General features: G+C 23.0%; 1 protein-coding gene across 2 annotated transcripts in view; it reads right to left on the bottom strand.

The window, feature by feature from the left end:
* The window catches only part of LOC122504113, a 76,867-nt gene that overhangs the window by 62,393 nt on the left and 1,294 nt on the right, over positions 1-13,180 (bottom strand). For both annotated transcript variants that reach the window (XM_043615011.1, XM_043615010.1), the window contains one exon: positions 8,209-8,334. In XM_043615011.1, coding sequence (XP_043470946.1) covers positions 8,209-8,304 — 96 coding nt within the window. In that variant the 5' untranslated portion in view covers positions 8,305-8,334. The remainder of the gene's footprint in view (positions 1-8,208; positions 8,335-13,180) is intronic.

Genomic DNA, 13,180 nt, shown 5'->3' with positions numbered 1-13,180 from the left:
ATAATTAATTTTTTCGAAATATAATAAATATTATGAAAATTTTATTTTTAATAATTGAATTCTTGTGGAAAATTTTATTTGTGAAAATAATTGAATTTTTCGATTAACTAATTTAAAATAGTATTAAAGTAATTGAAATTCTTCGATGAGTTTTATTATTAAATTTATGAAAATAATTGAATTCTTGCTTAGAATTTTATCGAAAATTTTGTTAAAAAATTGAATTCTCATGAAAAATGTTACTATTAATGAAAGTAATTGAATTATTGTAAAGAATTATATAAAAATTTGGTTAAATATTTGATTTTTTCGAAAATGCTATTCTAAATTAATTGAATTCCTGTGAAAATTTTATTATTTATGAAAATAATTGAATTTTGGATGAATTTTGTCAAATTTTCTTTTAAATAATTTAATTCTTTTGTGAAATTTTTATGAAAATACTAGATATTGAAAATAATTGAATTTCGAATTTTCTTTGAAAATAATTGAATCGTTTTAAAGAATTTGATTATAATTTTTGAGAATAGTTTTTGATTTCTAGTATTAGCGAATTTAAAGCAGTGGAAATTCTCAAAAAAAAAAAAACAGAAATAGTAGCTTTTAGTGGGAGAAATGCAAAAAAAGGACCCAAATAGTAGCATAATAAATTTTTGAATAAAATTTCCTTCCGCATATAGAACTGCAGCAGATAAATCGAGTTCGTCAACTCTAGTGCAGGACCAATAAAAATTGGTATAAAAATTCTCCCGCCCATTGTGAAGCAAAGAGATAAACAGGCATAATGATAGATCCTGTTAGCATAGAAACGTATATTTTGTGATTTCTTCTTCTTGTATCAATGAAGAACCTGCTGTGTCTCAGTTAGCATCTTCGCTATAAAAGTACAGCAAAACTTTTCTCTTTGTCCGCATTTATGGCCTAAGGTGGTTTATATACTCTTCGAAAGCGGGTCATTCAAGGAAGAGAAGAGTCACGCGGCATGGGCCAATATATCTCAGCAAAGAAGATTGCTTTAACGATTTCAATTGACCGGAGCAAAATTCTATTCGATTTCCAAGAAATTAACACGCGATCACGTGCGATCCTCAAGTCGACAAAAAACACAGTCAAATATTTTTTTTCAAAACCAAACTAATTTTGCCGGTAATTGAACCAGACAAGGACCATTGCGCCTGGTTCTTGCATCAAATCTGGTTCAATTATTCATATTGTAAAATTTGTTTGCAAACCTAAAAAACTAGTTCAAAATTACACGAAGACATTAACATGCTCAACAAAACTTTTTATCTTCAAACACATTATATTATGACCATATATACAATTCGACCTTTTTAAGACTAAAACAATAGTGAATCTCTTGAAAGTTGGTGGAAAAAAAAGAAACAAGAAGAATTTTATTCTTGTTTATTAAACTTCCGTGCCAGTTTGGCAGTAACTTGACGAGAAAGTATACGTATGAAACCACGTGTGAACAAAAGAAGAATGTATACAATATATATTTTGCTTCAAATGGCGTGGAGTCAGGCCATTATTACTGACTTTCATTATAAATAAAATTCTTAACTATCACATTGTAGGTACACAAGAAAATGCACCGTTTGATTAATGAACTTCCTACGGATTTGCATTCCGATCTTATAACACGCATCGGTGATTTTATACCGAGCGCACATATTTATTATTATAGGAAACTTGCTCGCAAAAGGAATGATTTAATTAAGCCTCTCAATTTCTTTCGACTATTTTTTTTATCAGCGACAACACGGATTTTTCTCTTCAATACCATTTAAAGGATATCAAAATAATAAAATAAAAAATTTACTTTCTTCATATTTTCATGTACTTTCAGATCCGAAAGTTCAAAGTAGATCCGATCCCCCCAAATATTTTCAAAGCACATTTCGCACTCGATAAATAATTTTTAAAAATTAGCTTTAAGACCGAAAAAATAGTAAAATAGTAGCTATCGAAGAATCAAATTTAACGACTATAAAAAACTCGTTTTAGTTCATTAAGAAAAATCACAAAAATTTCATTCTGCATTTTCTTTCTCTGATTTTTTTTCTAATTTTCATCAAAAGTATTTACGTTTATTCTTATACTGCTAATATATATATATATATATATATATATATATATATATATATATAACTACCTATCATTCTACATTTTTACAAAATTCAATAATTTTCTAAATTTAAATTTTGGCAATTTTACAACAATGGAAATTTAATAAAAATAGGTTTAAATAATTTATTTTGTCCGAAAATTTTTATGAAAATTTTTTTTATTTATGAAAATAATTTAATTTTAGCGCGAATTTTATTATTTATGATAATAATTGAATTCTTACAATTTTTGCGACGGATTTAATTAAAATTTTATTAAAAATAATTGAATTCTCGTAAAGAAATTTATCCTATTCATGAGAATAATTGAATTTTTACAATTTTCTTCAACGATTTTATTAAAAATTTTATTGAAGGTTATTTAATTCTTATCAGGGACTTTTTCGAAAAATTCGTGTCGTGTCCGTGTCGTACCCTGATTCTTATATAGAATTTTATTAAAATTTTTGAATATAATAATTTATTGAATTTCTGCGAAGAATTATGTTAAAAAGTTTTTGAAAATAATTGAATTGCAGCGAAGAATTTCATTGAAATTCTTTTAAATAATTGATTTTTTTCGAAAAAATTTATTAAAAATTGTATTTTAAATAGTTGAATTTCTGTAAAAATTGTATTATTTACGAAAATAATTAAATTCTATTTGGAAATTTTATTAAAATAGTAGATAATGAAAATTATTGAATTTCGAAAATTTTTGATAATAATTGAATTATTTCTAAGAATTCTATTAAAGTTTTTCAGAATAATTTTGTTATTTCAACCTTTAGCGAATTAACAAATTAAGTTAACTTATTAACTGTTCTTTTGTTTATAGTCGAAATGGCAACATTATTTTTTAATCGTTTTACAATTACTTTGGAAAGAACTTTTTTTACCGATATTTTTTATAAGGTATCATTTGTTAATGTTATAAACAATTTAGGTTAACAAATCAACTATTCATTTGTTTAAAGTCTAGGATTTAGAATTATGTTACCAATAACATTTTTTATAGATATTTTTCATAAGATTCCATTTTTTAATGTTATAAACAAATTAAGTTAACAAATGAACTGTTCATTTGTTTATAATCGAAATGGCATCGTTTTTTCTAATTGTTTTAGAATTATGTCACGAATAACATTTTTTATAGATATTTTTCATAAGATTCCATTTTTTAATGTTATAAACAAATTAAGTTAACAAATGAACTGTTCATTTGTTTATAATCGAAATGGCATCGTTTTTTCTAATTGTTTTAAAATTATGTCACGAATAACATTTTTTATAGATATTTTTCATAAGGTTTTTATTAAAATAATATTTTTAAATAATATCTGGGTTCATGTAGTTTTCTTTTTTGCTTTTTAAGTTTGCCTATTGAATTTCAGATTTTTTGTCTGCTTTTTCGAATTAGTTGAAGATTTTGTGTTGGTCCGAAGTTTCTATAACTATTTTTCACTTTTCTTTATACCATTTAATAAACAAATTTGTAATATATTTTTTAAATAAAACCTGAGTTTCATGATTTATTTTTGCTTTGATGTTTGTCGTTATCAAAAATGCTAGTAACAAAATGCATTGTTTAGTATTTTTTAGTTGTAACACCTACAAAATATTCAGTAGCAATATTTTTTATTTCAGCCTATAGTACCTAATATTTAAAAATAATAAAGCACAAAAAAATATTTCGTTTATTTGAACATTCAAAACTTTTGGAAAATAAAATGTTTTAAAGAAATGCGAACTAATATTAATAAAAGAAGAAACTCATGAAAAGAATAACTAATATAAAATTCACTAATTACAAATTTACTAATAAGAATATTATAACTTATTAACTAATGAAAAATCATGAAAAAATTAAACGATAAAAAGCAAACAAAAGAATAAGTATAATAAAGAAATCAGTTTCAGCAAAACATAATTGAAAGTATCGAGGAAACATCATTTTTGTTTGGTGAACTTTATTAAACATCAGATTTAATAAATGATAAACAGTGAAAGTTGGGAGCCTGATCTTTTCACGGAATATATCTTGTCGATCTAGATAATTTTAGAATATAATGACTCGAAAGAATTTTGCAATAATTTATAAGCGATTCAAGTTTTTTTTTTCTTTGACAGGTAACAACATAGCAATTATCATTATTAAGAAAAAATTCTACATTTTAAAAGAAAAAATACTTTTTTTGGGGGCTGAACTCCCAAAAAACTCTGTTTCATCAATTATTTTTTGTATTTTTCTGATATCAAAAAGACAAAAATATAAGTAGTAAACCATTTTAAATATATATTACTTTTGATAAATAAAAAAATGTGCGTAAAATTATATCTTTGTATGTACATTTTCAAGTAGTAAAATACAAGCTGAAGTATAATAACGCCCACTTCAGTTTGACCAGAGAATAATTTATTAACGCAGTTTATGGGAATCTTACCACAAGAAAGCTTTCTGCACATTTTTTTATTGCCAAAAAAAAAAAAAAAACAAGTACACCTTGAAAGTTGAATTTTTTTCTCCCTGCGAACTAGTTTCCCATCACAAGAATATGACTCGAGTAAAAATGAAAAACGAAAATAAAACTTTATTCTTTTTTTCTGGAGTAAAAATTAGAATTAAAAGTAAAAAGTTATTATTGATGTTACTCGAGTAAACATGAAAACTACTCTCTAAATTTTAATTAAGAAAAATGTTTACTCATTACCTTAATTTGAATTAGTTACTGACTTTTTGCTTTTGAATTAGTAAATTTGACTAATAAATAGTAATTTCTACTAATTCAAAAGCAAAAAGTAATTTCTACTTTAGTAAAATTTACTAATTCAAAAGCTAAAAATCAGTCACTAATTCAAATTAATAAATTTTAGTTAGTAAAAATACGCTAATTTGAATTAGTAACGAAATTTTTGCTTTTGAATTAGTGAATTTTACCAATAAATATAGTCATTTCTTCTAATTTATCAATAAAATTTACTAATTCACAAGCAAAACCTCAATCACTAATTCAAATTAGAAAACATTTTTACTAATTCAAATTTAGAGTAAAAATTAAAATTTATTCTATTTAACTAGTTAGTATTTTTTTAAAATATTAGAATTTTTTCGATTAAGCATTAGAGAATTTACACCAGCAAAATTGAAAATAAGTTGAAAGTAAAAAGAGTAAAAATTAAGAAAAAACGTGAGTTTCATTCATAGGATGTACATTTAAAGAAAATAGTAAGAGTATAACGGCGTTTTTTTGCGGTCAGAATATATTACGTCAAGTTACATACATTCAGAGTAATATATCTATATGAATGATAAAAATAAAAGCAAAATGTTCCTTTGAATTTAAATGAATAAAAAAACCATCCAATTTTAATATCAGGCCTCGAATCGACTTTAAGGCACAATAAAAGAATCGAACAAGTCATTTATTTAATTCAGTGCTGTCATAAAAACTTTATTTTGTATTTTCCTGATTTCCCCTTTCACTGATTTCCAAATTCAATTATTCAAAACTTTAATATATTCGTTAAATATTTAAATACTTCTTATTTTTTCCACGGGAAATAAAATTTAAAAAATTTCAATTTAAAACATTCTGGAAAATAATTTCTAAAAATTACAACTATAACCCTTCCAATTTTGAATTATTTTCTACAATTTTTAACTAAACTTCATCTCTAAATCAATTCTTTTGAATAATTTTCCGAAAGTTCTTCGTGAATTCCATTATTTAATTTTAAAAATTCTATTATTTTATAATAATTGTAACTGTAAAGGTTATTAAGGAATAATATTTTCAAAAAATTATAATAAACAAATTCTTAAAATTAATTTTTTAGAAACATTTTTAAATAATTTTTGAAAGATAATAGTTTTTCAATTATATACAATTGAAAAATTTCCAAATAATTGAGGGCTCGGATCGAAGAACCGACGCTTGTAAATGCACAGAACATTGCGAAGCGTCGGTTCTTCGATCCGAGCCCTCAATTGAAATTTGGAAAAAATCTTTTAAAAATAATAAAATAATCAAATTTTTGAAGAATTTCACTTATAAATTATGAACTTGATTTCTCCAAAATTAAAATAATTTCAAAAAAGTAAATATTTAAAATTTTAATTTACTTTGTCCGAATTGAATCTTAAAAAATTATGATAAAATAATTCTAAGAATTAGTTTATGCATTTTTTCGAAAATAATTCAATTTCTTTAAAGAATTTTTGTATATTTAAAAAAAACTAATTCATTTTTTGAAGAATTTTAATAAACAATTTTGAACATGATTGTTTTCTCCAAAATGTTAAAAATAATTATAAAAAATTTTAATTTTTGGAAAATATGTAAATTGAAAATATTGAAAATAATTGAATTTTAAAAAATTAGAATGAAAACAATCTTAGAATTTCTTGTTTCAAAAATATTTTTATACATATAACTTTTAGAAGCAAATTTTCATTAATTTTTATTTTTAAATTTATACTTGAATATTTTTCATTAAAACTGTTGAGAATTCAATTATTATGTTTATGTTCAAAATTTGCAACTAAAAAAAAGTAGCTATCGAAAAATTAAACTTAACGACTCAATTTTTTTATAATTTCTTAATTACATTCAAAAATAGAATAATTTTTTAAAATAAATATTTAAATACCTATTTATTTTGTTTACAGGAATTAAAATATTTCAAATGATTTCAATGTAAGTCATTTTCATGATGTTTTTCAAAAATTTTATGAAAATTCTATTTTAAATAATTTAATTTCTTTGAAAATTGTATATTTATTTATGAAAATAATTGAATTCATTCAAAATTTTTTATTAAAATTATATTGAAAACAATTCAATTATTATGAAGAATTTCATTTAAAGTTTTCAAAATAATTGAATTCTTTCAAAGAATTTAAAAAAAATTGTTAAGAATAGTTGTATTTTTCGCGTAATTTATTTAAAATTGTACACTGAAAAAAAAAATTTATTTGATTCAAATAACCGATTAATTGACTATTATTAATTAAATATTTAATTGAATCAAATAATATTTATTGGAGTCAATTAAATGGTATTTGCTTCAAATACTGAAATTATTGGTTTAAATACCTATACCATTTAATTGACTCCAATAAATATTATTTGTTTCAAGTAAATATTTAATTGATAACAGACAATTAATCGGTTATTTGAATCAAATAAATTGTTTTTTCAGTGTATTAAAAATGATTGAAATACTGCGATGAGTTTTAATATTTACAAAAATAATTCAATTCTCGTCGCAACGATTATTAAAATTTTAGAAAATAATTCAATTCTTGGGAAGAATTTTATAAAAATCTATTTGAATAATTGATTTTTTTCGAAAAATTCTGGAAAATTCTGTTTTAAATAATATTGAATTCCCGTGAAAATTTGTTTATTTATGAAAATAATTGAATCGTTTTAAAGAATTTTATTAAAATTTTTTGATTTTTTCCAACAACTTTATTAAATTTTGGTATTTTGTTGCAAATATTTGGAGAAAAGTCGAAAAAGGAGTAATTTTTGAAAATAGTCGATAATAGTCGAAAAAGTCATAATACCCAAAGCCCTGCACAAGAATTAAAAGAACTTGTCAATATTTATGTACAGAGAAATATTCCATGCGAAAGAGAACAATTAATTGAATGAACGTCAAATTCAATAAATCATCAAAGAAATTTCCAACTGATAATATATTTCACGCATTCTGAAGCAAGCAAATTATAATCTTGATAACTAGCATCTAATTATTTATGCACATGTTCTGAGATTAGGTATTTGACACTAAAGATAAGATAATGTCAAATCGATTATTTAGCTGTTTGCAAAATTTATTAGTAGAAATTTCCCTTTTTTTTTCTTTATAATATGTATAAGGAAGTCGATTTTTGCAATTGTAGACCTTATATTAAATCTTGTTTTGTATTTTAAGTTTATTTTCAATTTTTCCCGTTATTCGTTAATTGTTTCATATAAATAAGAAAATTGTTTTTTTGTTTTTCAGTTATTACGTGCGTGCGCTCTTTGAACACGAAGTGCGGAGCAATTGAATATTATTTATAGATTTAATAATGTAAACAAGTTACCTGATTCTTGGTGGGCTTGTCCATGATTCGATACGATGGTGAGTAGCCGGATGCTGCGATGACAGCCCCCGCTTTACGAGATACGCATTGCCCCATATAGATCTGCCAACTTTAATAGTCCGCAACCTGTATTAATTACAAATAATTATTATTACACGTAATTAACATTTTCCAATACTTAGTACTATCAGCACTGGAATTATTATTTTTATTATTATTATTTTTTATTATTATTTTTATTATTTATTATTATTTTTATTCTCATTATTATAATTATTATTAATTAACTGATCTAAAATTTCGATCGTAATAAATAAATGGATTTACCCATTCGGTAATCATTCATTGATCGCATTGAGATAATAATAAGCAATAAATTACATCTAAATTAGACATGAAAAATACCAATATATGTATAGTACATCTTGTAAACATTAAAGATAATAGCTATTATAATAATTATATTATAAAATAAAATAATAATCATATTATATCTTGAATGAATGAAAATGTGTAATTATTAAAATAAATTGAGTGTGAAAGTTTACTTCACGTACATATGATGTAATATATTATATTTCCCATTATTTTATATTGTGATATAATATTCGTCGAATTTTATATTTATAGAGAAAAAAACGCGTTTGTTACGAATACAAAATTCCAATTAAATTTAAAATATGTTAGAAAATAATTCTGGAATTATTTTTGAAATAACAAATTTTGTTTGCAATTTTATTTGAATGCATTTATATGCAATTATAAACAATTATATACACAATTATACGAATTATATACCAGCATCTGATAGTTGTAGGTTAGATACGAGTATTAATTTACCGCATAAAGAAACATATCCCTTGACGAGTGTCAGATGTAATTCTTTCAACATATTACATATTCATGAAAAGAAGGCGGTAATGAATATATTCTACAACACATGGATGTTTTTTAGTCGCAGTTATAACAGAATAATTAAAATGGAAACAATTTTTTTTTGTTTCTCAACAGGGTGTCTAGCGAATCGTCAATTTAAAATTCCCGGGTTTTTCCCGGTTTTTTCCCGGGTTCTTGAATAATTTTCCCGGATATTCACAAAGGATTTAAAAACATATTTAAATGTTTATCAATAACATTATTTACGTAATTAAATATTGTTTTTATTAAATTACAATGATTAAAGTTATACAATAATTTCTAAAAACTTGACATAGAATATCAAAATTTCACTTATAAAAATTTCTCAACTTTATAATATAATTGTCAATTCAGGGGAATTTAAGAAAAACTTTTTTTGAAAAAAAAATTCCGCTCGGTACATACATTATACCCTTTGAAATACTTGTAAAATTTAATTAATTTCTCAAACCATGAATTGCACATTATAATGTTTACATAGAATTAAACTAGAATATTTAAGCTTTATTTGTACATAAGTTTCAAGAAAATCGGATGCGACGTGTTTTGAGATATTCAAAAAGGTTATCTTTCAAACTTAATTTTTTTCATAAATTCTATTATTTAAAAAAAAAAATTTCTACCATTATAAAGTTGAGAAATTTTTGTTTTAAAACCACTAATAGTAAATAAAGTTTGGCTTCAATAAATATGAGAAATAATGATTTAAAAATTGCCTTACAATGTCAATTGTTTATAAAGAGGATCATTTTGAAATGGAATGCCCCATATTTAGTTTTAAAAAGTAAAATCTTTGCCTTTCCTATATCACAGAAGATTCTTAATTTCTTCTTATAAAATTTGTTACGTATTGTATACCTATAAATTGTTATATAAAAATAATAATAGTACAAATCCTTTAACTTTTATAATATAACGTATACTAAAGTTAGTTTTAAATAAAATTTAAGTTATTATTTTTACTACTGCTTCATACTATCAATTTACCCTTGACGATTTTGAAAAAAATTATAATTTTTTATATACATAATTCAAAAAATACCCTAGAAATAGAAAATTCCCGGGTTTTTCCCGGTTTTTTGAGGTCGAACCAAATTCCCGGGTTTTTCCCGGTTTTTCCCGATTTCCCGGTTCGCTAGACACCCTGCTCAAACACGGGTTGCCACAAAAATTTAATTTTGATTTTCCCTGATTAATCGGTTTCACTTCTTAAAAATTACTTTCATTATTTCAATTCAATTATTATTTTTTAGAATTTTTAACTAAAATTCTACTTCAAATCCATTATTTTTAATATTTTTTTGAAGAATTTCTTTGAGAATTTTCAAATCCATTTGTTTACAATTCAATTTTACAAAATTTCGATTATTCGGAAATTCTTCAATTAAAAATAAAAATTTCAAACAATATCAAAAAATTGGAATTAAAATTTTTCAAAACAATTAGTTTCACACAGAATTGTTAATTAAAAGTATAAAAAATTTAAATTTTCAAAGATTTAAATTAACCTTTCTAAATTCAATTATTTCAAAAAATGCATCCTATACAATTCTTTCAAATATTCAATTACATATCGTCGCTTGGGGGCAGCAACATGCCGACTCAGCTAAACGGTGAAAAAGATGCCGTTTCAAAAAGCAAAGTGAAAAACATGCCATTTCACAAATCCTGTGGAAACTATGCCTCGCCGCGAAAGCGCTGATAAACATACCTTCTCCAAACGAACGGTGAAGAACATGCCTTTTCAACCGTTAATATTATATTAAAAAGGCTGAAAAGGCATGTTCTTCACCGTTCGTTTGGAGAAGGTATGTTTCTCAGAGCTTTCGCGGCGAGGCATAGTTTCCACAGGATTTGTGAAATGGCATGTTTTTCACTTTGCTTTTTGAAACGGCATCTTTTTCACCGTTTAGCTGAGTCGGCATGTTGCTGCCCCCAAGCGACGAATATTATCTAAACTGAAATTCATTTTTAAATTAATTTTATTAGAAAATTCTACGAGAATTCAATTATTTAAATGCAAAAATAAATAATTTATTGATAAATTGAATATTTCTTAAAATTGAATTCTCATAAAGAATTTTATCAACAAATTTTTAAATAATTAAATTCATTCGACTAATTTTAATAAAATTTTTAAGGATAATTAAATTTTTTGAGGAATTCGATTAAAATTGTAGTGAAAATAATTGAATTTCCTGTGAAAATTTTATTATAATTATGAAAATAAATTTTAAGAAATTTTATGAAAGTAGTTGAATCTTATTCAATTGAGAAACATTTTTGAAAATATGTAATTGAATTTTGTCGAAGAATTTCGCTATTTATAAAAATAATTCAAATCTTTACTATAAGGATTTTTTAAATATTTGAACGAAAATAATTGAATTTTGCAAAGAATTTATTAAAATTCCTTAAAATAATTGAATTTCTAGGAAGAAGTTTGTTATATTTATCAAGATAACTGAATTTTGTCAAAGTATTGCGCTATTTATAATTGATACGTTAAAATTTTTTAAATAAAATTAAAAATGTATTAAAAAATTCAACTAATTTCAACGGAATTGAAATTAAAATTTATTTTAAAAAATAAGTTCTTCAGAATTATTAGTTAAAATTATGAAAAATTTAGAATTTCCAAAGATTTGAATTTGAAACGTTTTAAAAATTCAATTTTATAAACATAACAAATATCTACCTAATTGAATTAATGCGAAGAATTTGTAAATAATTGAATTGCTGTGAAGTTTTTATTAAGTATATGTGAAAATAATTAAATTTTTGCGTCAAATGTTATCAAATTTCTTTTTAAATAATTGGATTCTTTTGGAAAATTTTATTAAAATAGTAGACATTGAAAATCATTGAATTGAGAAAAATTTTTGAAAATAATTGTATTTCTGCAATCATTTGAAACTTCTCCAAAATCAAATTTAAGTGTTTTTAACTAAAATTCTTCTATGAATCCATTATTTTTAATAATTTATTAATTAAATATATATTAAAATTTCTAATTAAATTCATTCAAAATTGAAATTTTATAAAATGTCAAATTGAAACCTTTTGAAGTTTATCTATATTTATGAGCATTATAAATGCAACTCGTTTAAAATTCAATTAATTTTGAAATATTTAAGTAAAATTATTCATTAAATAATTTATAAGTAATCATTTTATGATAGTTCTTCAGGAATTATGTTATTTAAAAAGAAATTATTGTCAGAAATAGAAAAATTTGAAAATTTTTTTTATTAGAATTCGTGGTAATTTCATAGTTTATGAGGCAAATGAAAGACACAAAAAATATAATAAAAAAATGGAAACAATGTTTTTTCCTTAAACACCATATTACTATCGAATATTATAACATAAGAATTTCGGTAGTAGAAACCTTAAAATCAATATATTATACCGCACCCAGTAAATTTATGTGAAACCTTTTATATACAACAGGAAATAATTCTTCATAAGCTTCCCATGAAACAATTTACCAACTATAATATTTATGTATAATCTATGAAGAAAGCAAAGAAAAATTGAACCTATTTAATCGTGAAAAAATAAAGCAAAAGAATACATAGAAAAAATAAAGCAAAAAAAATTAAAATTAAATATTCTGTCAATGAGAGATATTAATAGTAAAAAGTTGTGTTCATATTAAATTTGACCGTTATATATTATTAATATTTTATGGTTTTTTTTATTACTACTTGTCCAAAGAAGAATAGCGGTTTTACTTTGTTAGTAACACACTGGTGGTTACTTTATTAGTTAAATTATTTTTTTATAACTGTTTTCCAAATTAATTTATAATATCACTGTGACGCTCAAAAAACTTTCATTCTAACATTTTACCACTAATGCCTTTTACGTTAATTTCAATTTAGTTTTTAATTTAAAATCCATATTGTAAAAATGTAAAAATGTAAAAAGGTAGAACAGAAAAATTTGTTATGCATCATTTTTTTTTTGTAACAGTTTCTTCTTTGTCATCGTTATTAAAAATAGTGTTCTGAAGCAATTTACTAATTCGATTAAGAAACTATTCAACTTT

Source organism: Leptopilina heterotoma, unplaced genomic scaffold, assembly GCF_015476425.1.
Source record: "Leptopilina heterotoma isolate Lh14 unplaced genomic scaffold, ASM1547642v1 Lhet_278, whole genome shotgun sequence".
NCBI lineage: Eukaryota > Metazoa > Arthropoda > Insecta > Hymenoptera > Figitidae > Leptopilina > Leptopilina heterotoma.
This window is presented reverse-complemented; position numbering and strand designations above follow the sequence as displayed.